The sequence below is a fragment of the Quercus robur genome, chromosome 9 (assembly GCF_932294415.1).
Source record: "Quercus robur chromosome 9, dhQueRobu3.1, whole genome shotgun sequence".
Taxonomy (NCBI): domain Eukaryota; kingdom Viridiplantae; phylum Streptophyta; class Magnoliopsida; order Fagales; family Fagaceae; genus Quercus; species Quercus robur.
This window is the reverse complement of record NC_065542.1, coordinates 27859717-27887123: the sequence shown is the minus strand read 5'-3', so window position 1 is coordinate 27887123 and position 27407 is coordinate 27859717. Positions and strand designations below refer to the sequence as shown.

At 36.0% G+C, this 27407-nt stretch overlaps 1 protein-coding gene across 1 annotated transcript in view; it reads left to right on the top strand.

Moving 5' to 3' along the window:
* Window positions 1-23038, top strand: part of LOC126700294 (ATP-dependent DNA helicase SRS2-like protein At4g25120) — a 33175-nt gene extending 10137 nt beyond the window's left edge. The window contains exons 15-29 of the mRNA XM_050398378.1: window positions 478-544; window positions 1351-1401; window positions 4134-4211; window positions 4310-4519; window positions 4640-4678; window positions 12113-12184; window positions 12281-12367; window positions 13905-13961; window positions 15803-16005; window positions 16101-16194; window positions 16849-16899; window positions 18734-18796; window positions 19007-19066; window positions 21705-21767; window positions 22834-23038. Coding sequence (XP_050254335.1) covers window positions 478-544; window positions 1351-1401; window positions 4134-4211; window positions 4310-4519; window positions 4640-4678; window positions 12113-12184; window positions 12281-12367; window positions 13905-13961; window positions 15803-16005; window positions 16101-16194; window positions 16849-16899; window positions 18734-18796; window positions 19007-19066; window positions 21705-21767; window positions 22834-22923 — 1285 coding nt within the window. The 3' untranslated portion in view covers window positions 22924-23038. The remainder of the gene's footprint in view (window positions 1-477; window positions 545-1350; window positions 1402-4133; window positions 4212-4309; window positions 4520-4639; window positions 4679-12112; window positions 12185-12280; window positions 12368-13904; window positions 13962-15802; window positions 16006-16100; window positions 16195-16848; window positions 16900-18733; window positions 18797-19006; window positions 19067-21704; window positions 21768-22833) is intronic.
* Window positions 23039-27407: the final 4369 nt, after the last annotated feature.

Below are 27407 nucleotides of genomic sequence, written 5' to 3'. Positions count from 1 at the left end.
CAGAATATTTTTTCTTCTCATTCCGAGCAATTGGCAATAAAATTCTGAAATTTTTGTGAGAAACACATGGTGAACAATGAGAACTTAACTTTTATGGAAAATACTTAGACAACTATATTGAATTAATAGCTAGTGTACAGTGGCAGATGAATGACCTGATCCAAACCTGTGTAATCCTGACCCTTTGCTAGCGTAGTTAGATGTATAAGCGCATTTTCCTTGATTGTGATGCTAATAAAATTACTGTCACTTTTTGCATGCCTGGTATTGCTACTATAACATAGCTCTTCTTTTGAGAAGTATGAAAGTTGATCTGGATGTTTTACAATTCTTTTAATCTGACAGATCTCTCTGTCTCTCTACACACACACACATTTGTATTTTTTTTATCAGCTTCTTGTATTATGGTTGTATGCCTGTACATTATGTAAGACGTCCTAGTATTTACTGAAATATGACCCCTGCAATTGATAACAGGAGTCAGCTTACCCAAGGACGCAAAGTATTGTCGACACTAGAGATGATATCAAAACTTGTAAACAGGGTAAATATATTTGGCCTCACTGCAGAATTGTTGACTTGTCATTTCTTATTAGAAACAATTAGTAATTGTTTTAGATCTTTATTGATTAAAAAAGTGTGTTTTATATGGTGAGAATAGATTAGATAAACTGATTCTTGTGGTTATTTGTTATTTGATCTGGGATTACTATCCAATTATTGGAACCTTGTGTGGTTTCATAGAACTTTGGCCATTGGAAAGATGTTCTTCATCTTCCCAAGCTTTTTTATTTTCTTTTCCTTCTTTTCCCTGCTTTCTAAAGTATTTTAAAGAGGTTTGATGCTAGTCTATGCTAGACCCATGTTGCAAGAAAAGAAACTCTAAGAGGGGGGACTTGTGTGGGAAACAAAATAAGAATAAAACAAAGTGATAGGACCTAGGAATTTGCATCCAGGGTTTGTTTGGAATCTGCACCAAGTGGTGAAATAGAAAAATAGAATCTACGAATTAGCACCTCGGTTGCTTGAAATAAGCACCAAATGTTGGAAGAAAACTTACAACCCTTTTTCATTAGTGATCAACTGCTTACAATAGTGAACTTTGGACACTTTAAGTAGAGTCCCCAAATTTACACATGAAAATAAAATAAACTCTTAATGAGATTTCATCATAAATGGAAACAAAATCCAAATAGTAATCAAATGTCTTTAATAGCATCAATTAGCGTTAGTCAACATCAATCAGCATTTTGTTGTCTGCATGAACCCATGCATTGCTTTAGAGATAAATTTGAAGGTTGCGTTCTACCTGATTGTAAAGAAATTGACCTTACTTATCAATGCTTACAGGAACAATCAATTTCAGCTATCATAACCTCAGTGGCAAACATGGTGCCTCAGGTTTGGCTTCCCTTTCGCCCTGTTTTTTTTTTTTTTAATAGAAATTGTCTATAAGATATAAAAGCTTTGTTGGTAAAATTGATTGAAGATAGTTTTCTTGTGTATGATGCTGTTTTGTTTATGCTAATGTCTTAATTATTTATTTACTACTTTGAATTTGCTTGCATTTAAATAGTTTTGTTAGTGTTGGATAATTAACTACATAACTGTAATGATGAATATATAAGTCTTATATTTATTTTCTATAGCATACTTCTATAATTAGCATGGATTCATGTAAATTGGTATAGAGATGAGGCCATGGACAAAGAGGACTACAAGATGCCTGGACATCCGTTGGATATTTTATAAATTTCCTGAAGTTCCTAATCAGGGTTTGTGATTTTGGATGTGATGACTTCAGCCTGACTTAGCATCTCTCTGTGGATCACCTCATGGTAAATTGCACAGTTGCTTGGGACTTGTGGTGATTAGTCCTTTGCTTATTTAGGGCTAATTGGGCAATCCAAATCCCATGATCAATCTTTTGGCTTCATGGAAAAGGAACTTTGGCAATACTATTAGTGGGGATATTTGGAAGGTAGTTTTACTGTGTCTAATGTGGTGCCTTTGGAGACAAGAATTCCTATACTTTTTGTTAAATTACCGATTCTCCCAAAAGTTTAAACTATTAGGATATGGTAGATTTAATCATTTATCCATACAATTCTAACACTACCCCTCACTTGTAGGCTCAAACTTCCTATTAATAGGTGAGGTCCAACACGTAGGATTTTAAATGGGAGGTAGTGTGGAGGAGACTAGGATCAAACTTGGGAGGGAGTGTGGAGGAGATAAGAATCAAACTTAGGACCTCTTGCTCTGATACCATATTAAGTTACCGATTCTCCCAAAAGCTTGAGCTATTAGGAGATGGTGAATATAATCATTTAACCTATAATTCGAACACTTATGAAGGAAAAGAGTGATTAATGACACAATTGAAGTTTTGAACACCTTATTTGAATGGATTTTGATCACTACACCATTTACTTTGCCTCGCTTATTGGATTTTCTATACTATATGAGTCCTAGGCAGTTTCTTATATATATGTATATATAAAGAGTTTAAACCTGAATAAAATAAAGGGCAAGTGTATATTGGAGAGTTAGTAAATTAATGACCATTGACTGTTAAAACTATGCTAGCATTTTGGGATAGCCAAAAATGGAAAATGTGACAAACCAATTGGGAGGGAGGAAGTAAAATATATATTTATTTATGGCCAAAATTTTGTCCATTACTACAGTCATAGCTTGTGTTCTTGGTGTTTCTTGTCACCAGTTTATTGGGATCTGGTAGTAATTTCTAAATAAATGGATTACTTATCAAAAAAAAAAAATCTAAATAAATGGATTGGAGTTAATTATGTAGAAGGGCAGTATAGATTTAATTATAATCCTGGTTTATTACTCATTGAGTGGACATTATAAGTTAACTAGCCAAAATAGAAATTATAACAATAGAGAGGATATCACAAACAAAAAGGTAAATATCACTCATTTAAGCTTCCAGTTGATGCAAAAAGTAACTCTCTTATGACCAAATCTGCTTAAATTTCCTTTTTAGTTCTCTAGTTCTTAATGAAACCTTAATTCAATGAGTTAGCTCCCTGTTTTCTCACACAGGTTGTGTTTAGTGGTTTATGGACAATGGATTATAATTAAGATGCCATTTTTCAAGAATCGATTCCCAAAAATGACATGCAAATTAGGTTAATAAGCAATGTACAAAATCATTTTTTATGCTACTCTGGCTTGCTCTTTGTACTGGTCTTCCCTCATATTGGTTATATGAGCTGATTTGACTACAGCATGTGCTGGTCAAGTTTTGTTGGTAGTTTGCTTTAGCATTTCTTATTCTGTTCTCATGCATACTTCCATGTTCTGATGCTGGACAACCAAAACTGATGAATACCAAATTTGAAAAACAGAAAGAAGAAAAAAAGGCTTCTAGGAATCAATCAACACCTAAACTTGCTTGGAATTGGCACCAAGCAAGCCAGCAAAACCTAGGAATCAACAACTAGGGTTGGCCGGAATGAACACCAGACCATTCAGAAAATTTCAATGAAAATTTTATTAATCAAGCAAAACTGTTTCCATTGGAGTACAATAGTATGCTCATATAGACTACTAGGACTAAACCCTAATTCAAATTGACTTATGAAAGCCCAATTATTGAATTACAAAAATACCCTTGATTCTAGGGAATTAAATAAAATACTCTTAAGCTAATTAACTAATAAGACAAATAAAATCCAACGGATCAATAAAAAATACAATTGACTTCTAAAATCAAACATTCAGCAAAAAAAGAAAAAAAGAAAAAAAGAGACTTCTAAAATCAAACAAAACAAAATTACAACAAAACTGTCTTCGTGCTTCCCGCATCATGTTTGTATTCTGAGAGGTTCCATTACTAAGATTTACCATCTTCCATTTTTATCTTACACTAAATTTTGCTATTTTGACATAGATGTGTTTACCTGCTGTTTGCTGATTAATCTTCCAGTAGATTTCATTGAATTACTTTCTACAATTCTCTTTCTCTTTTGTGAAATACAACTTTACTAATAAACCTTTTAAAATACAATGATATGAGGATGATTTTCTGTTCAAATGTTCTATTAACATCGTTCTAATTCAGTATACTTAAACTTTTATTCATCATTCTTGTCTTAATTTTTTAGAAATACCTTCTTGAGCAACGGGCAGTTATTGATGTTGATGGAGGAAAATTGCTGAATGAAGACAATGACATCAGATCTGTAAGTATAGAGTGTTCATCCTGAAGTTTCAAATTACTTTGTCCTCACCTAAATCTTGGTGCATTCCCATGGTTGAATTTGATCTCTTCTCCATGCAGGTTCTTCAGTACTTACTGGATGACGTCTCTGAATTTTTGTCAACTAAATTTGTTGCTGTAGAAGGGGATGCTAAAGTTGCAGCAGAAGGGAAAGGTTGTCTTAATGCGCTCAAAGCTTTTATTGAATTTATATCTGAGCGTGAGAGAGAAAATTTTCGTTCCCGGAGACATGATAATGAAAAATCCATCACCTTGACTACCATTCATCAGGTATTTTTCTCTGACATACAATTAAATTTGCTAGGACTGTTTTGTTGCTGTTCTGGTGGTTTTTTTGGCAATATTCCTATGCTCAACTTTGTTTTAATGCCTCTCTTCTTCCTTTTGCAGTCGAAAGGCTTAGAATGGGATGTTGTTTTCATAGTTAAGGTACTTGATTACATTGGTTTACTAGTGTTGTGAAATTTTAAAGTATTTGCAAGTGTACGAATCGTACTGAAGTATAATTTAACAAGAACGAGGTTAAATCCACAAGGATTTGAACGAACATAAAAAAATTAATCAAATCTTAATCAAATTAATCCTAATCTATTTTAATAAAAATTGGTTGTTTGCAATTAAATATACTAAGCAAAAATATAATATAAAGCAGTAAAGAGATGTAAACAATCTAGAGAAAGGAATTAAGGTTTTGGAGTCCGCCCTCTACCTCTCCCTCCCCCCCTCCCTCAACCATCACCTTCCTTCTTTCCTTTTTTGCCACCCTCACATTTTCCTTCTCCCTCCCCCTATTGCTTCCCTCCACAGTTTGGGTTTTTTCCATATCTTTATCCCACTCCTCCACCTTTGCCTTTGCCCTTCCCTTCCCCACCACATCAGGGGCCTAACCAAGTTTTGCCTAAAAAGCCTACTCTTGTACCTGCACCTTTAACCACTCCAAGTTTTCCCACCATTGAAACCTCTCTTAACACCCCACCCAAACCTATATCCTCTGTTTCTGGAGGAAGCAAGAGCTCTTTTCATATTGATGCTAAATTTTTTTCTTTTTCTTTTGATGGAGGGCGGTCTGATTCGTATTCTTTACTTGAGACACATAGGAATGTTAAGAGCTCGATTTGGGTTGGTCGTAAGGGCTTGGAGTGGATACTTACTTGTCTTGAGGATATACGAGATTGGGTGCCTGGCCATGGTTTACTTTGTAAGAGATTTAGGGAGAATGGGAAGTTATTAGAGTTTTGTGGGAAAGCTAACAAAGCTGGTCTGTTTGTTGTTATTACAGCTTATTTCGGAGGATCTAGGAGAGGTTGTATAATGATACCAGCAAGCTCTAATAGAGCTGGCTGGTCTTTGTTTCAGAAAGAGCTTAGGAATTTTTGCTCTGGTGCTGAACCGTTATCTCTGGCCAAAGGTTCTTTTAATAATGGTGGTGGGGGTGGTAAACTTGCTGGTGGTGACCAGAGTGGGAAGTTTTTATCTAATTATGGAAATCAGCAAAAGATCAGAAATTTTGAAAAAATTGAAACATTTTTGGGGCAGAACGTGATGCATGGAAAACGTATAGAAAATGTTTCAGTTATAAAAGGAAATGTTTCAGCTTTTTCTGGCAGACCCACGCGGGCTTTTCAGTTTAAGATGACTCCTGCTACCTTGGCGTTGAGAGTGTGCAAGTCTGAGAATGGTAGACGTGCTGTGTCTTGGCTGGGTGATAAGGTGCACAGCTGGCCCAAGGTGTTTAGTGATGGGCCAGAAGTAACAAAACAGCCAGGTGGGCCTGATGTAGCCCAACCCAAGGTGCATAAGGCTTTCCCACTGAAGGGTAATTTGGTCAAGCCCAACCTTCTTCATGTGGAGTCTGATGCCCAGGCTTCGTGGGTAGCGGGCGTGAGCTCGAGCGGGAGAGGGGGTGGTGACCCAGAGCCACCGGTGTCAGCAACGGTGCCGGAACTGGATCGCGCCGCCTCTACCCTCACCGGCGACCCTGTGCATGTTGTCTCGGTGGTCTCACCGTCGGCCATAGTGACCGGTGCGCCGGAAAATGCCGAGACTAGGTTCATCGGCGAGGAGATCCAGTCTCCGATGGCTGGGGATTTCGTCGGAGGGAGGGTGACGAGGCCGACGGGGTCTGGGAAGGAGTTTCTTTCGCCTCAATGGCATCTGGGAGCATCCCAAAATCAGTTTTCTCCTCTGTTGGGCCTGGGTAGCGAGATGGACTTGTGTTTTGGGGAGTTAAAAAATTCTATGGAGGTATCAGGGGAGAAGGAAGAACAACTAGTTCAGGATGGGACTGAACAGGTTCAAGATGGGTCTGAGTGCTTTATGCTTCAGTGGAAGCATAGGGAAGTTAATCCTAGTGGCTCTTCTCAAGGGGAGGATGAGAGTGGTTTTTTGGAGTGTTCACCCATATCTAAATGGGATCCCATGGAACATAAGGAGTTAGAGGTGATCCAGGAAGTTGATGAGGAAGAGGTTCGGGGGTTAGAGGTAAAAAATTCGAAATGGGTATGCAGCCTGATGAAAAGTTTTTGTAGAATAGTGGGTTTTCCTATTGTAAAGCATGAAGATCAATGTCTGGCCTTGTTTCGTCTCCTTGAACAAGATTGCATTGATGTTGTAAGTGTTGGGACTTCCAAAGATATTGTGAGTTCAAGGCAGAAAGGACTTAGGGAACTTAAAGGTTTGTTTTCATCTGTCAACTATGAGGGGCCAGCATCTAAGGGGAGGAACAGAGATTCCTCAGTTGGCATGGGGTTGAGTACCTGTGTTAAATGAATTTACGGCTTTTATCTTGGAATGTTAGAGGATTAAACAATCCTCAGAAGCGGGAAGTTTGTAAAAATCTTCTTAAGGAGTGGAAGTGTGATATTGTTTGCTATCAAGAAACAAAGCTGGCTTCTATAAGCTCTTCTATTGTTCGAAGCCTTTGGGGTAGTCCGTTCCTAGACTGGGTTGCTCTAGATGCAGTCAACACTGCAGGGGGGGTGTTACTGGTCTGGGATAAGAGAGTTTATGATAGGGTGGATTGTGCTATTGGTCAGTTTTCTGTAAATGTTTTATTGAAGGGGGTTGTAGATGACTTTGTATGGGCTTGTTCAGGAGTGTATGGTCCTAATGATGATAGTCAGCGGGGTGCCCTGTGGGAGGAGCTCTCTAGGATGCACTCTAGGTGGGATACGGCCTGGTGTGTGATTGGGGATTTCAATATCATTCGATATCCGAGTGAGAGACTTGGCTGTGAGGCTTTTAGCCCGGCTATGTTTGCTTTTTCAGATTTCATTGAGGCTAACTATCTTGTGGACTTACCTCTTGAAGGGGCATCGTTTACTTGGTTTAGAGATTCAGGGATAGATTGTATGTCAAGAATCGATAGAACCTTGGCATCGGTGGATTGGGTAGATCATTTTGGGAATGTGTCTCAAAGGGTACTCCCTCGTGTTGTTTCTGACCATTGCCCTCTATTGGTGGTGGCTGGTAGTGTTAATAAAGGTCGTAGTGCCTTTAAGTTTGAGAATATGTGGTTGAAAGAAGAGGGTTTTGTAGAGAGGGTTCGGCAATGGTGGAATGGGTATTGCTTTGTGGGTTCTCCAAGCTTTATTCTGGCTCGAAAATTAAAAGCTCTAAAAGAAGATTTGAAAAGGTGGAATAAGGAGGAATTCGGGGATTTGGCCTTTAGGAAGAAATGTCTTTTATCTGAACTATTGGGTTTGGATGCTAAGGAGGACTCGTTAGGCCTTTCTCAGGAGGATCAAACTAGGCGATGTCAGATCAAAAGTGAGGTTGCTCATCTTGCTTCTTTGGAGGAGATCTCTTGGAGACAAAAGTCCCGGATTTTATTTGTGAAGGAGGGGGACAATAATACTCGTTTTTTCCATCGGGTTGCTAACTCCCATAGAAGAACTAACCATATTCGGGGTATTAACGTGGATGGTGTTCTTTATGAGGATGAGGAAGTAGTGCGGTCTAAGGTGGTTCAGTTTTATCAGAGTTTGTACTCTGAGTCAGATACTTGGCGCCCTTCGATGGACGGCTTAGAGTTTGCTTGCATTGAGGAGGATGAGAGGCTTATTCTAGAGAGGGATTTTTCTAAGGAGGAAGTAGTTAAGGTTCTTCAAGAGATGGAGGGCGATAAAGCCCCAGGTCCAGACGGTTTCACTATGGCATTTTTCCAAAAATGTTGGAATGTAGTGGAATCAGATGTTATGGCTTTTTTTGATCATTTTCATAGGAGCTCAGAGTTTGAACGGTCTCTGAATGCTTCTTTTCTTTCTTTGATTCCCAAAAAGAATAATGCTTTGAATATCAAAGATTTTCGGCCTATCAGCTTAGTGGGAAGTGTGTATAAGCTTTTGTCTAAAGTTCTGGCTAACAGACTGAGGCTGGTGTTGGTTAAACTCATTTCGGAATCGCAGAACTCTTTTGTTGGTGGCAGGCAGATTTTGGACTCAGTGCTTATTGCTAACGAATGTCTAGACAGTAGACTGAAGAGTCGTGCTCCAGGGGTGGTTTGTAAGTTAGATATCGAGAAAGCTTATGATCATGTGAATTGGGACTCCTTGTTTTATCTGTTAGAGAGGATGGGTTTCGGGGGTAGATGGAGGAGTTGGCTGAAGACTTGTATCACTACCGTTCGATTCTCAGTTTTGGTTAATGGATCTCCTACTGGTTTCTTTGGTAGCTCTAGAGGTCTAAGACAAGGAGACCCATTGTCTCCTCTCCTCTTTCTTTTGATCATGGAGGTTTTAAGTCGTATCCTGAAGAAAACTGAGGAAGGTGGTCTCATTCAGGGTTTTCATGTGGGTCCAAATAATCATACTGGTATCCGTATTTCTCACCTTCTTTTTGCCGATGATACTATTCTTTTTTGTGATGCCTCAAGAGAGCAGATCTTTTCCATTAGGCTGGTTTTGACTTGTTTTCAAGCTTTTACTGGATTGAAGGTGAATGTGGGGAAAAGTGAGATCGTCCCTATTGGGGAGGTGAGCAACATCCAGTCTTTGGCTACTATTCTTCAGTGCAGGGTGGGCAGTTTGCCTATGATTTACTTGGGTATGCCACTGGGTTCTTTGTATAAGACAGCTGCTATCTGGAATCCGATTCTTGAGAGGTTGGAAAAGAAGCTTTCAGGCTGGAAGAGGCTTTATCTGTCAAAGGGTGGTAGACTCACATTGTTAAAAAGTACCCTTTCAAGCCTTCCGACTTATTACCTTTCCCTTTTTACTATCCCTAAAGCTGTGGCGACTAGGTTGGAATGTATTCAAAGGAATTTTTTATGGGGTTCGTCAGTTGAGTGTTTCAAATATCCTTTGGTGGCTTGGGAAAAGGTATGCCTTCCGCGTGAGTTGGGTGGTCTGGGAATTCGGAATTTGGTGTATTTTAATCAGGCCCTATTAGGGAAATGGCTTTGGAGGTATGGCCATGAAATCTCTAATCTATGGCGAAGGGTCATAGCCATGAAATATGGGGAGGGGAAAGGGGGTTGGTGTTCTAGAGTTTGCAGAAGGGCTCATGGTTGTGGTTTATGGCGGAGTATTAGTGAAGGGTGGGAAAGTTTTGCTAAGCATTTGTCTTTTGTAGTAGGGGATGGTTCCCGTATTCTTTTTTGGCATGACAAATGGACTGGAGATGTCTCTCTTAAGATTCTCTATCCCCAGTTATATTTGTGTTCTGCTAATAAAGAAGCTTATGTTTCTGAAGTGTTAAGCCCTTTAGTGGGTGGTAACGACAGAGTGTGGAGTTTAAGCTTTTTTAGGGATTTCAATGATTGGGAGTTAGCGGCTTCTTATTCCCTTCTTCATTTCATCCAAACCCGGATCCCTAGGGGGAATGGGGGTGATAGGCTTCGTTGGGGGCTTAATGGAAATGGGAAGTTTGATACTCGGTCTTTCTATCATAAGATTCGAAATGCAACTCCTTCCATGTTCCCTTGGAAGGGCATTTGGAAAGTCAAGGTCCCTAAAAGGGTGGCATTTTTTATGTGGACAGCAGCTCATGGTCAGATCCTTACCTTGGATATCCTTATGCTGCGTGGTCGCCCTTTGGTGAATCGTTGTTGTATGTGCTGTTGTAATGAGGAATCTGTGAATCACCTGTTACTTTTCTGTCCGATAGCTCATTCTTTGTGGACTCATATGCTCCGGTTGTTTGGGATCGAGTGGGTCATGCCAGGTTCAGTAGCGGACTTATTGTTTTGTTGGTACCATTGGCTTGGGAAGCATAGCTCCGATATTTGGAATCTAGTTCCAGGTTGTTTAATGTGGAATATTTGGACTGAACGGAATCGGCGTTCTTTTGATAACAAGGGGAAATCTATGGTCCAGTTAGTAGATTTGTGCCAACGGACCCTCTTTGATTGGTCTCGGTGTTGGGGTTTTTCGGATTGTTTTACCCTTATGGAATTCCTTTCGTCTATTAGTTTTTCTTAGTTTTTCTTAGTGGCTGTTTGTGTCTTTTGTTCACTACCGTGAACCCTTTGTATTTTAATGCTTTTCCCTTTTTAATAATATTTTCTTCTTACTTATCAAAAAAAAAATATATTTATGATCATTAATTTTTCCCAACCACTACATGGTAATCTAGAAATCAATCTTGCAACCATGGAAAATATTATCATTAAAACTTCTATTTAAATATCTAAAGCATGCTCTTCTTCGCTTCCTAGGTATAAAATCAAATCATTAATTGTATCCATAGCCAAAAAAATCACAAGAGATATCCAATTTTAAAATCAAGAAATAAAAAACCAAGCATTCAATTAATTAAGACAAATCCTAAATCATGAGAAAAACATGATTGAATTCATATCTAGAATCCCATCTTAGTCAATTGATATGAAGTAAGAACAACTTAAATCATTAAAGAATAACTATTGTGAGGAAAATCAAATCACATAAATATTACTGATAATCCTTAACAAGGTTTCATCCTCAACCCTAATTATAAATTTAGCTACTCATGCTAATTGAAATAAAACACAAATATAAAATACTAAACATTAAACTAGACAAATAAAATAGAGAAAGAAATAGTCACAATGCTATCATGGAGAAAAGCTATAGAGAAGCCACATGCGGCACTGCCTCTTGCTCCAATTTTCTGTTTTGCATCCCAGTCCTAGCACTAGCCTTTCTGAATTTTGCCCTAAAGAGCCTTTAAATAGGTCAAGGAATCCTATTATAAGTTGAATTCCCGTTTGGAGAAAATCCTAGTTTTTTATGCTTCACTTAACCGACTATTTTGGCCCCTTTAACATCAGAATTCGGACTTTTGATAAACTACAAAGTTGTAGCCCTTTAAGTTAACTTTTCAGCCCAACTTGAATCATCTCAATTGGACGTTTGAGTCGAAAGTTATGCCAAAAATACTAACAGATGCACAGGCTGGAATCCTAATCCGAATTGGACTTGGATTTGGTGCAAATTTCCTTTGATTCCTTACTCCAATTGGACTTAAATTTAATTGAGTTGGCCTTCTTTAACTTCATCATGACCCTTGTAAAAGTAAAGTCCATTAGCTTTCTTCTTTGTACAAATCCATTTATTTAATTCCATTTTCCTACAAAAGACGAATTCATGCAATAAAACTCAATTAAGCACAAAATTGAATATTAAGCATTATTCCAAAACCAAATATAAAATGCATGAATTAACTCAAAATAAGTATGATAATGCTTTCTAATAATGATACAAATATGCAAAATTAAGCTATTATCAATGCACATCAACTAGCTTTGCTTGCATTGCTCAAGTGGCTGCACTTATATTACACCACAATTATCCTTTGAAAGTGGTTTTGTGTGATTATGAACTTCTTTCCTTACACAATTCTGTTTGAAGGCATTTTTGCATTAATGCTCTATTCATGACACAGGCAAATGAATCTGAAATTCCTCTGTTGCATGAATTTAATGGTGTTGCAAAGGAAAACGGGAACTCAATTGAGGTTATTTGTGTTCTTTCTTGGAACATTGTCTTTCTGTTTCTTTCTTTCATGAAAACTGTTTTAGTGTGGCACTGATTCTTTTCTTTTATTTTGTAGGAGGAAAGGCGCTTGTTATATGTTGCAATGACTCGTGCTCGGAAGAAGCTTTTCATTCTATATGTCATGATGGACTCTAATTGGCAGGTGTTTGGCATGAAACATCTATACGTTCCAGAAACTGACTTCATAATATTTCTATAAGCTGCTACTCTCTTACGCTTAATAATTTTTCAAGAAACTGACTTCATTCCACTTCAGACAAAGAATTTTTTTGTTAGTTAATAATTAATAAAAAATTTAAGCAATCCTTTGATGCTACTAATTACTATTTCAAATATTAAACTTGTATTTATACATCATATTTAGGAAGGGCTGGGATAACTTTTCTGGTTTCATCAGATTTGAGGGTGGTTTTGGCACAAATTTTCAATTTTGGGAGGATTGTGGTGTGGGGAGAGAGCTCTTAAAGAAATTCCCTGGCTTATATATGCTGGTCCAAAAGATGGGAGTTTCGGTAGCAGATTTGTTGAGCTGGAGAGGGGGGGTGGGGTGGGGAGTCAGATTCAGTGGGATATTACCTTCCTCGGAGCTCTACAAAACTGAGAAGGGATGTTGAGGATGCTATTTGCTGGGTGCCTACCAAAAGTAAGTTATTTGAGGTAGACTCTTATTATAAAGCGCTACATATAGGGAGCCTTAGAAAAGTATTTGGAAGGTTAAAGTTCCTACAAAAGTGGCTTTCTTCACTTGGATTGCTCTCTTAGGGAAGATTCTTACTGTTGTTAACTTGAGAAGACAGAGGATTCCAATTGTTGATTGGTGCTGTATGTGTAAGCAAGACGGGGAGTCTGTTGATCATCTATTGTGACATTGTCTTGTTGCTAGAAAGCTATGGTTGTTTGTTTTGTGCTTGTTTGGGGTGCAGTGGGCTATGCCTATAAGGGTGGTGGATCTATTGGTGAGTTGGAAGGAGTGGTATGCTAGGCACCTTATCGGAGATATTTGTAATTCTATCCTTCTTTGCACCACATGGGTAATTCGAAGGCTTGGAACAATCGCTGGCAGATGTGAAGCTGAGTTTTTTACATACTTTGTATATGCTTGGATGGCTACTTGAAGTGGTCATTCTTTCTCTAGTCTGCTGGATTCCTTGATTGCTGTACTTCTAATTGATTTTGATTCATGTACAGTGCATTGTATGGTGGTTTTTCTCTTTTTAGCTAATAAATTTTACTTATTCATAAAAAAGAAAAAGAAAATATTAGTATTGTTCATAATTTAGATAGCTGTGTAACATGTCATTAAAAAAAGATTCTGTACCCAATCATACGTATACTTCTTATACTATTTAAGTTCATAAATGCCACTAATGGCTCTCAGTGATAATTTTACATGCTTGATTTACTTTTTGGTGTCTCTTCTATACATCTTGTGTATAAATGTTCTCTAGCTTTGCAGAATGTTAGAGGCTTTGTTGTAAATTAGAATGTTAGTAACATTTAAGAAAATTTGGATATTTAAAAATCCCATTTAGAAGTCTTCATAGTTGTGAGGAATTTTGGTTTATATAAAAAATGAAATTGATACTTGATAAATACTGTTCTTTAGTTTAGAGAATTGACTATACTATGTTTATTTTGTGGCTCTTTGAGTAATAAAGTGTTTTGGTGTATCCCTTCAGATGCTTCAACCATCAAGATTTCTTAAAGAAATTCCAGATCATCTTCGAGAGGTTCAGGTTTGTCACGATGGTCCTACTCTATAAGTTGTAGTGTTGTTAGCGACAATAAAAATCATTGCAACTCATGATACTATCATCTTTTAGAGAACTATATAGTTATGATGTCTTCAATGTTTCTCCAAATAAAATTGCAAAATTCAACGTTTCTGTGAAGAACATTACAAATTAAGGAACAAGTGTTTGAGTTGACATGGATGATTAGCTGTTAGATCTAATGACACAGAAAAAAAAGGCTTTATTGGAATTTGATTCCAATTGTGATGGAAGATCTTTAGGAATTTATTCTTGATGAGATCTTAAGAGGGTGTGATGTTTAAGGTTTAAAGTATGGTAAATAAATATTGGATTTAGAATGGATCTTGATGGCTGTTTAGTGTTATAACAGTGAATAGATTCAATAGAACGAGAAAAAAAGGACGATAAACCCTATGCAATGCAATTTCTCCTAGGTTTCCTAAGCTGTCACAATTAGGAAGGAAAAAGCACATCCTCAACGCATAAAATAAGTTACTAGAATTTTATTAAATTCAATCTCTTTGTATGTGAATGATATTGACCACATAAAATCATTTATAGGCTATTGCCAATCCCTTTTATAGAAAGATTAGGACTTCTAAGGGTCCGTTTGGGAATGCTTATTTAGTTGAAACTGGAATTTTTTTGCTGAAAGTGTAGAAAAAAAAAGTTAAAAGCTAGTTAAATAGTACAATGTGACCAATGAATAGGATTAAAAAGTGTAATGGGATCCATGAATAGTACAAAAAAGAAGTTAAAAATTCTAAAATAAGTTGAAACTTTCCTCAGCTCCCAAACGGACACTAAATATCCTTTCCTAAAAGACTAAGACTCCTTGTTGTAAAGAAAAGTAGAACTTTTAAAGTAAATAGAAAAAGGACTCAAACATAAAAAATATGACTTATAGACCTATGGTAGTCTAGTACAATCCATTTTGTCATTTTGTTTGTTTTGAAGTAACATATTTTTAGGTGTTTGGTATGACAAGTAAATTTTTTTTTTAAAAGCAAACCACCAAAACTAGTGGGTTAGTCACTGGAGCCACTGGTGTCAAAGGTTCGGTGACTGGATCGCCGAAACCAGCAGCCGGAATGGTGGTTCCGGCGACCTCCGTCGGAGTAGTGTCTTTGGTGCCGGAACGGCAGCTCAGACCATTGGATTGCCGGAGCCACATTGGACCGTTGACACCGGCCGCCCAGCCCACTGGACCAGAGACCTAGCCACCAGATGGGGTGAGGGGAAGCCATGTGTGTTTTTGTAAAATGTTTTACCAAAATTTTAAGGTAAAATTTTTTACAAATTTTTATAAAGGATTTTATGGTCAACGGAAGATATTTTACAAGTTTGACGAAATTTTACATCTAAACAAACACTTGAAAATGGGAAAATATTTTTCAGAAAATATTTTACTTCAGAACAAATGGAGCGTCAAAAATATGAAAATTGCCAAACTAACCCAATTTTGGAAGTAAATTTAAATTGAACCGGCAATGTTCTAATCTAAAGAAACTTAATACTAAGATTCTAAGACTCAGTACTAAGTCACCTAGGACAGGTGTCAAGAGGGTCCCATATTGAAACTAGACCACAATTGTTGAAACTTTTTGTATTTAATCATGTTTGTCCTTGCATCACTTAATCACTCAAATTAAGCACAATTATTGAATTTAATGAACCATTTAACCTACACAGTTTATGAATTTTATGTATGAATTAGAACATTTTGGAATTCGGTATTAATGTTGTTCACATTAGCTATTTAATATCTTATATTAATTAACATCAGTAGTCCTTAGTGGTTAATGGATGGCTTGTTTTTGTAGGCTGAAGTTAGTGTAAAAGATTTGCAAACAAAGCAGCAACACATTCCAAATAGAACTGCTCAGTTTTCTGTTGATGTGCCAAGAGAAAAGGAACTTTCTGAAGTAGATGTTCCAAATGATTTCCTAAAAACTTGTATTCATGAGGCTTCTGAAGATCTGAAAGACCCATTGGAGGCTAGCAATGGAAATGGTTTTTTAAGAAGGTTCTACCATTTATGATTGCTTGATTAACATTATCATGAAATTTTGGTTATATTTTTTTGGAACTGAACTTGATTCCTTTTTCACTGTTTCACAGATTCAATGTGGAGGATAGATCAGTTGTTTCCCACATATTTCATCAATGGGCCAAGAAGAAAGCGTTTCAAGATCCCAAGAGGCTGCTTGACAAGGTGATTTCTCGTTATTTCAAAATTTGTTTTGCATCTTCTGGATATTGTAGCAAGTTTTGCATTTGCATGGTATCTGATGGTAAAATATGTGTTGAACGAGATATTCAATCATTCTTTTCTGTCATGTTATTTTCTTTTTTGTTATAAGAGTAAAGCCATGGCACCGCTCAATTTATAACACAAGTAAATTTCTGTGTATATTGAGGATGTGCACAACACCAAGAATACTTTGCATTTTTAGTGATGTAGTTAGGAAGGTTGGACATGCATTGAGTCAAGTAGATCAACCTAGTGAGACAGTAGTGCTTAAGGTAGCTGATGACAATATTGCAGATGCAGTTGGAGATGTTCTTGCAATAAATTATTTGGAATTTGTAATATTAATGTTACCTTTATATAATGTAGATGCGCTCTTTTTGGAAAAACTCTATTTTTAAATTTTTTATATGGGTGTCATATGTAATACTGATAATTGAATGAATTCTGGGCTTATTTCTGTTCTCTTTTTCATACAAGTAGTTTGTGATGTTTGTCTTGTTATCTAGGCAACTAGTATTTACTTAGCACTTTGAGATTCTTTTTTTCAGTTGGTAACCTTCAAAATGCAAACAATGTGAATATAACTATTGGTTGATGTACTTTATTGTCTTACAGGTTGGCTTTGTAATCGATGAACGCCTTAGAGCCAAGAAAAACAAACACAAGGTCATACAGTTTTTGTAAATTATATTTTATAACATGTTATTTTTCTTGTCTACCCTTTAATATGCTGCACTCCCTTGCAATAAGAATCTTCAATTGTGTTCTGTAATTTTAGTTTACATAAACTGTTCTCAAGAAATTTAGCCATATGATTTCTTTGCTTACCTGCACAGCTCCACCCAAGGTATGCTGATGTGTATGAAATTTAGTTTCTTGTAGTACAAGATGGGATGCATATCTAGATAGTTTGGGTAGAGGTTAATCTGTTCAAAGATAGATTCTTAAAGTTAATGTAAAGCAGTATTTAAGGATTTAAGTGAGATGTCAAATGGATCCCATGCTGTTTTGATTCAGTTAAGTGATAAATGATACAAAGTGCTTGCTATAAGCTATTTACTAGTAAACAATTACAGAGTATGGTTAGAGAGCCTATACATTACAGAAGACCTGGACCTTCACGGGAATATTGCAACTGTTCATCCTCTAAAAGAACAATATCCAATTTTAGAGGCATATTGATGTAAGATGTGCCTATTGATGAGTTGGTTCCCTTCATTGTCTCTTTATGGTGTGTCTCTTGAGAGAGTAAGAGTTGGCGATTGCACTCTAATTAAGGATCATGGATGGCCAATGATGAAGACACTTAAAAAAGAGAGAAAGATGAGCTTTGAATCCAAAAAGGGTGGGAGCCTTATGACGCATCTTTCTTCAAACTGGACCTAAAACACGAATCTAGATTGACATATGCTAATTGAGTTTTTCCTTTTTGCCCAGAGAAATTGATTTGCTTGAATGACAACTCGAGAAAGTTGATTATTGGTCAGGAGAGAATGGGAGTAATGAAGGACTATGCTAACTTGTCTAGTTCTATCTTGGATATTAATCTTGTGAGCCAGGTTTTTAGGTCAAAAATATGAGTGGGGCTGAAGTTTCCTCCTTTTGTTGCGATTATACATCCTCTTTTATCTCTTTCTGCACTCCTGCCCCATGTTGCAATTCCTTTACCCAAGGCTCCGAAGTTTTCATGTGGAAGGTTATAGTTGACAGTCTTTCTGTTGTCTATAAGTATACCTGTGTGCAGACCGTTATGGGTTGGGTTAAGATTATGTTGTTCTTAGTCCTGAGTCTCCTTGACCTTGAGCCAAAGAAAGAATGAAAAAAGGAAGAATAAAAAACTAGCTCTTCATAGCAAGTAAATATAATTATAACTCTTGCCCATTCACTAATTGTGTTTCTGTTTATCTTCATGACCATCCTATCTTTTATTCAAAATTTTTTTTTTTCCCTGATCCTTACCTCTCTCATTATAATGAGTGAAGGGTGTTGTGGGTTTGATATCCACTGTGTGCGGTTGTAACTTATTATTAGAAAAATATATGAATTGACGAGGGGGAGATGAGAAGCCCTTCATTGTAAAGAACTAAGATGGATGGCTGTTTCTTTTCTTTTAGCTAATTATGTATCTCTCTTTACATTAATAGTCTTAGATTTTTTCAACTGAAGTTGTGGCTGTAATTCTGGAGAACATCTTTCATAGGAAAGAATCATACTGAGGTCTTTTTAGATCTCCCAACTATTCTATAAATTATGCCTACCACAAGCAGATTTTTTTATCATGCAGCAGTTTGCCATGATGTGCTTTAACAAGGTGATGTGCTCTGTTACATCATACCTTTAGTGCCATCTTCTGCTGTGATGTTAAGAGTTTTCCATGTCCAATTTCCATGGGAGGATGTGTTTTAATATTTATGTGGATTATTTTTGAATTTGTTTTTACAATAATGTGGAACTCAGTGAAGGTTATTTTGACGTCTTTTCACCCTCTTTTATTTTTCAGGATGTTTTGAGTGCACTGAAGTCTTGCTTGAGCTGTGATGAAGCATTTCAATATGCAGAATATGTAAGTGTGTTTGCTACTTCTGAGAGTTTGCTACTACTTTCTAAGATAATAATAAATGAATTTAACATATATAATGGTTGAGTAGTCATAGTAACTCCTTGTCATAGTATGCGACTATGGTTATTTTAAATACCCTGCAATTTGAAGTTTTATGTAATGTTTATATGTGGGTGCTCTATTTTCTTTGATATGATTATTTTGTTTTACTAGGTTTTGAGATGGGAGCAAATTCCTGCTGATCAACGAGCCCATTTGATGCGGGAAAAGCAGGTTTGATGTTTTCTGCTTATAAATTGTCGTACTTTACTTCCTTGACTGAAAATTGTGGTATCACTTTTTTTTATATTGTTTTTCCATCTGCTCATACAAGTTTCTGATTTACTCCATTAATCTAAAATGTGAATTAAGAATGATGTTTTATTTCCTGAATGAAAAGTTGTTTATTGCTTGTTTTCAGCTGGGTTCTGAAGTTCTAGAACCTGTAGAATTTGTTCAATGGTGCATCAGTACTTGATTTAGTTTTGACTTTCTTCAGGTTGCCAAAATTTTCATAAACAGGCAGAGATAGTAAATTCTTGTTATGACTTTTGGAAAATATCTCTACTGTAGACTGCCTTTTTAGAGCTCCCTATTATTGTGCTGATTAACCATCTAATGTTGAGGCAGATTAGCTGGGGATACGATTTACTCCAATTTTTAGCTTGATGTGAGACATGTGGAATTTATTTGATTTTGTGTGGTTACATTTTTTTTAAAGAGCATTGAATTCTTTAAATGCCATGTGTCTTTGCATCTTGATTAAAATTGGAGGATGGGAGGGGATCCTTTCCCTTATCAAAATAAATAAAAATATAAATGGGAGGGGATCCTTTCCCGATTAGCTGTTCCTGTTTGGTTCATGTATACGTATTTGTGATTTCTGATGCATGTTTTATTCTGATCTGATAAGATGTATGATCACCTTATATTTATGTTTATTACCAGTATCAATGTGTCTTTTTTATAAAGCAAAGCAATTGATAGCCAATTAGCTTTGTTTCATACAACATTTCCTCCTTCAGTCCCATACGAATGGGGTAGAAGATATGATTGAGAAATCAGAGCATACTAAGTTGTGTAACTTAATAATTAAAAAAATAAAAGGAAAGAGGAAGAGAGATATAGCACTTCGATGAAGGATAGAGTTTATAGCATGTAAGTTAAACTAAGTGACTTATGATAAGGTTTTTATTTTTCTTTCCAATCAAAAGTTGTTTTTGTCAACCTTTTTGTTTTACACATTGTTTCGTCCTTTAATTTTAGGGTCACCTTGTCAATTATGCATGATATACCTGATTGAGAAAAGGAGTATTTTATATAAGTTGATCAATGTAAAGTCATTGGTTAATAAAAATTGCAATCTTGTTTCTTGTTTTGTCAAAACTGTGGTTGATTTCCAAAGCTTTCCTTCATAGCAGCCTATGTACTATGGTGCCCTTCCTGCTTTGCTTATGATTAAAATAAAAAAAGAAAGAGAGTTTTCCTTGACAGTAGAAAAATTCTCATTTCAATAGGTATCCAAATAAATGTTTCTCTCTCTCTCTCTCTCTCTCTGCCTATCTACCTATCCATCCATCTATGAATTTAAAATGTACATATGCTTTTTCTTTTTTGTTTGTAAGTTACACACGTATTTGATGGCTCTTGAACATTGCCACCTAGAACTTTTAAGGGGAGGAGGTACCGTATAATCTTTCTATGTACATCTGTGTGAGGACTGAGTCCATTTCCTTTTTCTTTAAGTTCTTTTGATATAACCACTGAGGGTTGTGGTTCAGTGATTAGAGTCTTGGTGTGGTATAGGTTCTAGGTTCGAACTACCATGGGGTGTGGATCCACAACGTGAGACCCCTCCTTATGGGACCATCTAGGCCCTTCAAGCATTGGTTACTCAGTGACTGTGGGGACTACTATGGTCACACACATGTAGAGTTGTTACAGGTACCCTTACCTTTTTCTTTTAAGATCTTAGGGGGTGGGGATAGGAAGAAATTTTGTTAGGCTCCAATATAGGGATTTTAACATATATAGCACTTTACAAATGATAATTATAAGGAAATTAACAAATAATTAGAAATGTGGTTTGCTTACTTATCAAAAAGATATCTTGAAGCACAAAAATAGGGACAAAGTTTGGCTACAATTTCTTTTAAAAAAATTAACATTGCTACATATTTTGAAAATCTATCCGTTAGATTATATGTTTTTTACACTTTTAACACATGTCAAATTTTGTGTCAATTGGATGTTATTTACTATATGATCTATAAACATGCATAATTTTAGACTACAAAAACTTGTAATTTTAACAATTGATCATTGACATAGCTAATGATCTTTGATCTTCTAGAAATTTTGCAAGCATGGAGAAAATGTAATCCAATGGTGAATTTGTCAAAATTTACATCCAATAAAAAAATATTGATTGAAATTGTAGCCTTAAGAAGAAAATGTAATCTAATAGTGAATTTCTCAAAATTCACATCCCATAAAAAGATATTGAATGACAACCAAGTTTGTAGTTGAACTTTGTCCAAAAAATAGTTGCATAGAGGTTTAAAAAACCTACACATAAGCAAATAAGCTAAATGAGCTCCCAAAGAGAACAAAACCAAATACCCATTTGATGAGCTTGTTTGCACTATGATTTTGAGTAATTAGAGGGCCTACTTTGTATTTTTTTCCTCTACGTATGTGCGCATTCTTTGTTAAAATAGTGAACAATTATTTCTCAGTTTAAAATGAGGGGAATGCAAGCTTGATCTTGTACATCTTGTACTAAAAGAAGTTTGGTTTCAGAAAGTATGTTTAAAATTTAATGTTTATTTGTCATGATTGAAACTAAATGGAACATGTTCTTTTCTTTCAGGAGCATTTCCAAAAGTTAAGGATTGAAAATTCAATGGGTTCATCAGCGGCAACATCTAAACAGGTACCTCATGAGCATTAATTAAATGAGTCAGGTTTATATATATTTTTTATTTTCCATTTGTGTTTTCATTGAATTTATGAACAAAAGAGTGATCATATTATGATTTGGGTATCACATTTTCTGAAGGTTGGATATGTAAATTGATCAAGCAGATCCAATATACACTTACACACATGAATTGTTTGCGTTTAATTTTTTATACAATGTGGCATCGTCCAATATTCAATTCTCACAAAAAAAAATTCATTTTTTTTTCCTTGTGGACACAAACTTTTCCCATTGAATCAAAAAAGAAAAAGAAAAAAATGAATTTTGAGAAATGGGCCATTTTCTGGTGCAATGTTAGAAGTCATTGGCTGTTGTTATGAACCAATATTAGGTAATGGCCATTCTTTTTTAATTGAAAGATGAACCAATTTTACATCTTTTTTTCTTTTCACAATTGAGCAATTTTGTGTTTGCCTTCAATGAGGATACATGAACAAGGCCTATGGTGGGTTTTATGTTGCTTCCATTTTTCATGTAAAATACATTTTCCATTTTGTTTTGAGCTTTTCATTGAGTTTATCTTTTAAGTTTCCTCTTCAATTTTTAATTTGTTTAGCTGCTCACTTTATATCATGTTATCAAGTTTTGCTTCCCATTTCATTGTTTATGGGCTTGTTCCACCTGTGCTCCCATGGACTGGTATACATATATTTTTTTTGCTGGAAAAAAAGAGGGTGGAGGGGGCGACTTGAGTTGGCGTCTTCCACTTGGGCGATACCATACAATAGAAAGACATACATGTACATGCAACATTACTTATGTATGCATCAGAAAGTTGGTAAATCACACCCACATATGGATTTGCAATTAAAAGCACATGTAGGTTGGATAAGGGATTTTAGTTTTATATGTTTTTTTTTCCTGGTAGTCACTTGAATAAATCCAATTAGTTTGTACTAGAGCATACTGGAGACTCAACTCTGTTTTTTAATGTTTGATGCTTTATCTCTTACTGTCCACTGTAATATTCCATGGCTGGGAATCTCACTGTTTCATTTGTTAAACTGTTCAATGGCAGATCTCTTATTTGCAAAGTTTGGGATGCACTGTCACCCCTACATCTCGTCTCCATGCTTCCCGTTTGATTGAGCAGTACAAATCATTGTGATTATTGATTTTATTCTTATTTCTACTTTTTTAAAGGTCATCATATCTGTAAATTTTTCTACAGTGAGGTTGTGTATAATGATTTTCACCAGTTTAATTAATGACTCTAATCTTCTAAAAAATTGTTGCACTTTGATTAATTACCCATTCATTATTGTAAATAAAATCTTATGCCAATCTAAATCATAAGATAAAATGTAATAAATAAAACATATAGAACGTACAACACAAAACACAAGGGCCTAAGTAACGCACTTTATTACTAGAGAAGACCAGGAGCCTATAAACCTTACAGGTTTAGTGGTGGCTTTAACTTCTAAAGTCTCTTCAAAGATTATTTGGAAAAAATACGGGACGTTTGGGCTAAAATAACAATTCCAGATTTCTTCCAAATGATCTTTCCAAATAAATTATAAAAATCTTGAATTTCCTTGCTTAGAGCCAAGTAGTCAACCTAGAATTGAGGGCTTTAACAAGCATGTAGGTAACTTAATAAAGTACATGGGAAGCACTATTTGATAGTAAAAATGGAAAATGTTATGCTTGTAATGAAAGGATTGCAATTACAAGATCCAATATTCCCATTGTCTTATTTTTTCCTGACTGAAAAGAGAGAAAAAGTACAGATTTGAACATTGCAATCATACAGATTTGAAGCTCGAAACGCAATGGAAAGTTGGTCGTGAGAATGTTGATTATGAAAAGAGACACTGAGAAGCCAATAGAGTTGAAAAGAACGAAAAAGTAAAAATGTAACTTCGCTATTAGAACCCAAAATGGACCTCCCTGCTAAGCTACCATCTTGCCAGAAACCACCAGGTGGAGTCAATCCAACCTGGAAGGTTGCAGTTGCAACCAGAACAGATATAACTAGTAGTACATTACGAGCATCGCTGGGAGAATCTCGGCCCTTCTTAAACTTGAAGTACTCCACCAAATTCTTTGGTTGCACCAGAGAGGTCACTGAAGCTGAAGGGTTGCTAACTTTGAAGTGGTTACCAAACTCAAATGAAGAAGCAGGAGAGAAGATGTTATGATGATCTCTATCTCTTGCTTTAATGGCTCCTGCACCTCTAAGGATCTCCTCTATTTCTTTGTCACCGGCCTTGCTTGGAAAAATCAGTAGCAAATCGAGCAGTTAGAGTACTTTTGTTTATAGCATTTACATCCAGGACAAGGGAAGTGGTTGCTTCCTTGCCTAGCAACAACTCTATCGCCTGCCAAGGTTTTACCATTTTAAGCATTTATGAATAAGCACGCATAATGATCATAGCTATGTGCAGATTACTTAATTCAGCCACTCTAAGCTAGCTCCTACTGTTCTGTAAATAAATTAACAGTAAAAGTGTGTTGCAGCATTTCTCGTGTCCTTGGAGACAGCTGAGTTGATACAATGCCAGTAGTACTCCATTCTTGCCATGTGATCAAGAAATGAATAGAGAAGGGAAGGATTGTGATGGAAAATTATTGTTGATATGCTTCCTGAGCCCACACCACTAAAAGACTAAAGTACACTCTTTGCCCCTAAAGTTTGAGATTGTTTTCATTTTGGATAGCATTTCAAAATTTTCATTTTGGCCCTTCATATTTGATTCAATTTTTTGTTTAGCCGTCACATTTCAAAATTTCCTTTTGACCCTTTATTTTAGCCCTTCTTGAAAATGAAAATTTTGAAAAATAAAAGGCCAATATAAAAACGAATCAAATATGAATGATCAAAATAAAAATTTTGAAACGTAAAAGATCAAAATGAAAACTATCCCAAATTTTAATGCCAAAAGTCTACTTTAGAGTTTAGACCTACTAAAAAGAGAGGACGGGTTCACATAAATCCAATTAGATTAATTTCAGCCTATATGTTTACCACATTCTATCAGGAAAATGAGAAATTCGGGCATATGGCCTTTAGTTCAGTCAAAAGGTGGGTGGTATGACATCTCAAATTAAAAACATAAGGCCAGTTTAGAAATCTCTTCTAGTTTTGACTTTGACCATAATTTTTGCGTCCAAGGTTCAAACTACATTATTGTGATTATAAATTGGTTGCATTTGTGGAATAATGTGATCACCCCATCAACTTTGTGATCAAGCCTGTCAGGCTGCCACCAGTTGCTGGCCCTCAAGTCAAATGCTCCTTATGATTTTTGAAAAAATAAAATAAAATAAAATGCTCTTATGCTTCCTAGTAGAACAGACCAAAAAAAAATATATACAGAAACAGAAATGGTCAGATGCTCAATTGTGATCTGCAAGACCGCAGGAACCAAAACAAATGAATCCATGAAAGTACAGTTTCCCAATTCTGTTTTTTGAAAAGAACAGCAAAAGAAAGAGAGACAGAGATGTACTTGCCTGGCGTTGTTTTTTCCAGGTTGCTAGGTGAAGAATTGTATTGCCTTGCTCATCCTTCAAGTTCAAGATGTCCTCCCTTTTCATCTCTCTCACCCATGTCAGTAAAACTTTTGCTTCAATGCTTCATGTTGGCTGTTCTTCACAGCAAGGTGCAAGGCTGTCTCCTTTTGTACAGTCATATCTTCAACACACTCAGGACAAGCCAAAAGCATTTCACTTATTAACGTCAACCTTCCCTTTAGTAGCTGCATAATGAAGAGGATTCTTCTCTTCTCTTCCTTCTAACCGGCAAAGTCTCTTGTCAACTTTCAGCAGCTCTCTAACAATCTCCAAGTGTCCGTTGGCCGATGCTAGGTGCATGGGGCTAAAGCCATCTTGATTCAGTTCTTTGGTAAATTCTGGTTTCAACCTCAGTATCTCCTTAACAAAGTCAATATGGCCAGCAATGGAAGCAATGCGTAAAGGATTCTCAGTAGAATCGAGAGCAACAGAATGGAGGATAAGGGGTTTTCGGTGAGCAGCTGATGCAAGTGTTGGGTGTTTCCTGCTTGAGCTGCCTCATACAGCCTTTTTTCCCATTCTGCTGGAAGCTGTGAAGTTGTTTATGTTTAGATAGTAGTGACTATATGGGAAACAAAAGAATATGTTTGGATGTTGAGGTTGAAGAAGTGGGTGTTATAATAGTGAAATGGTGAAACATGATTTCATAATTTTAGCTGAATGTGTGCATCTACACACCGTGTGATAATCATTACTCTTTGATTTATACATATTGGTAAAACCTGTCACGCACAAACTTGAAATCACACTCATGATTTTAGTTCAAAATAACCTGTGTATGAACTGTGTGCAAAACAGTGCATGTAATTATCACTATCCTATACATATAATGGTGCTAATGTAATTGTTAAAGACACTAATTTATAATTTATACTTGTTTATTATGTAACAGCCCAAGAGACCTAATTTAGTGTAAAGTCCAATTAAGGCTAATCCTAACTCTTAGTTTTTATATATACTTTGCTTAGGGTTCATTGTACATACAGTAAAGATGTAGTTACTAAGAACTTTATCTTATTGACATAAGCCATCAGGTCGAACCATGTAACCCTTATGTTCTCTCTCTCTCTCTTCCACATCTATTTTGTTTTCTCCTCTAATTTCAAGGGTGCTTACAAAATAAAAATAAAAAAATGCTAGAGACTAGAGAGTACATATGCAACAAATTTTACAATTTGTTGATAACTTATTGAAGTGACAAAATGTGATTAGTGCAACATCATTTTTATTGGGACTATTATTGGGGAAAAAATTGGCCTTTGCCCTTTTTAAAAAAAACAATCCAGTATTTTGCCTCATTTCCCAAACTAATTAGGAAAATGCCCCTCTTTTGAAACTCGATTTTCTCAAAATCGAGTTAAGCCCTATAATGGCGTTTTTAAGGACATATAGTGGCGTTTTGAAACTCGAGCTCCTTGAAAAGAAAAAAAAATTGCATGTAACTTGACTTCATGGAGACCTAGTTACAAAACGCCACTATAGGCTTCTTAAAACGCTACATAGGGCTCCATAATTTTTATTTTTTATTTATAACTCGATTTTGAGAAAATCGAGTTTCAAAATAGGGACATTTTCCTAATTAGTTTGGAAAATGGGGCAAAATGTTGGATATTTTTTTTTAAAGGGGCATTTGCCCATTTTCTCCCATTGGTTGGTATCACTTTTGATACATTAACCACACCCAACCTGGCTTCTCAGGCTCTTAGCAAATGCTCATAGGTGTGACAATCGGGAAAATGGTTTGTTATTAGACTTGTTATTTTATTGGGGAAAAAAGTTGAGAAGTTCTCTTACATATATGCGCACCCAAAATTTGAAGAACGTGGTAGCTATGTCAATTTGAGAAATGCTACGTCCATAATGTTTTTACAGCATTTTCACTGCAAATCATAGGTGGTAAGTTGTTATTGGTTCTAATTTCAATTTACAACTTAAATTACTTTTTTTGTCCACTCATAACAATCAATAACAACTCACCACTTAGAATTTGTTGTGAAAATGTCGTGAAAATGTTACGGATATAACATTTTTTTTGTCAATTTGTTTTTGTTTTTTCGGTTGAAAGCAACAGCC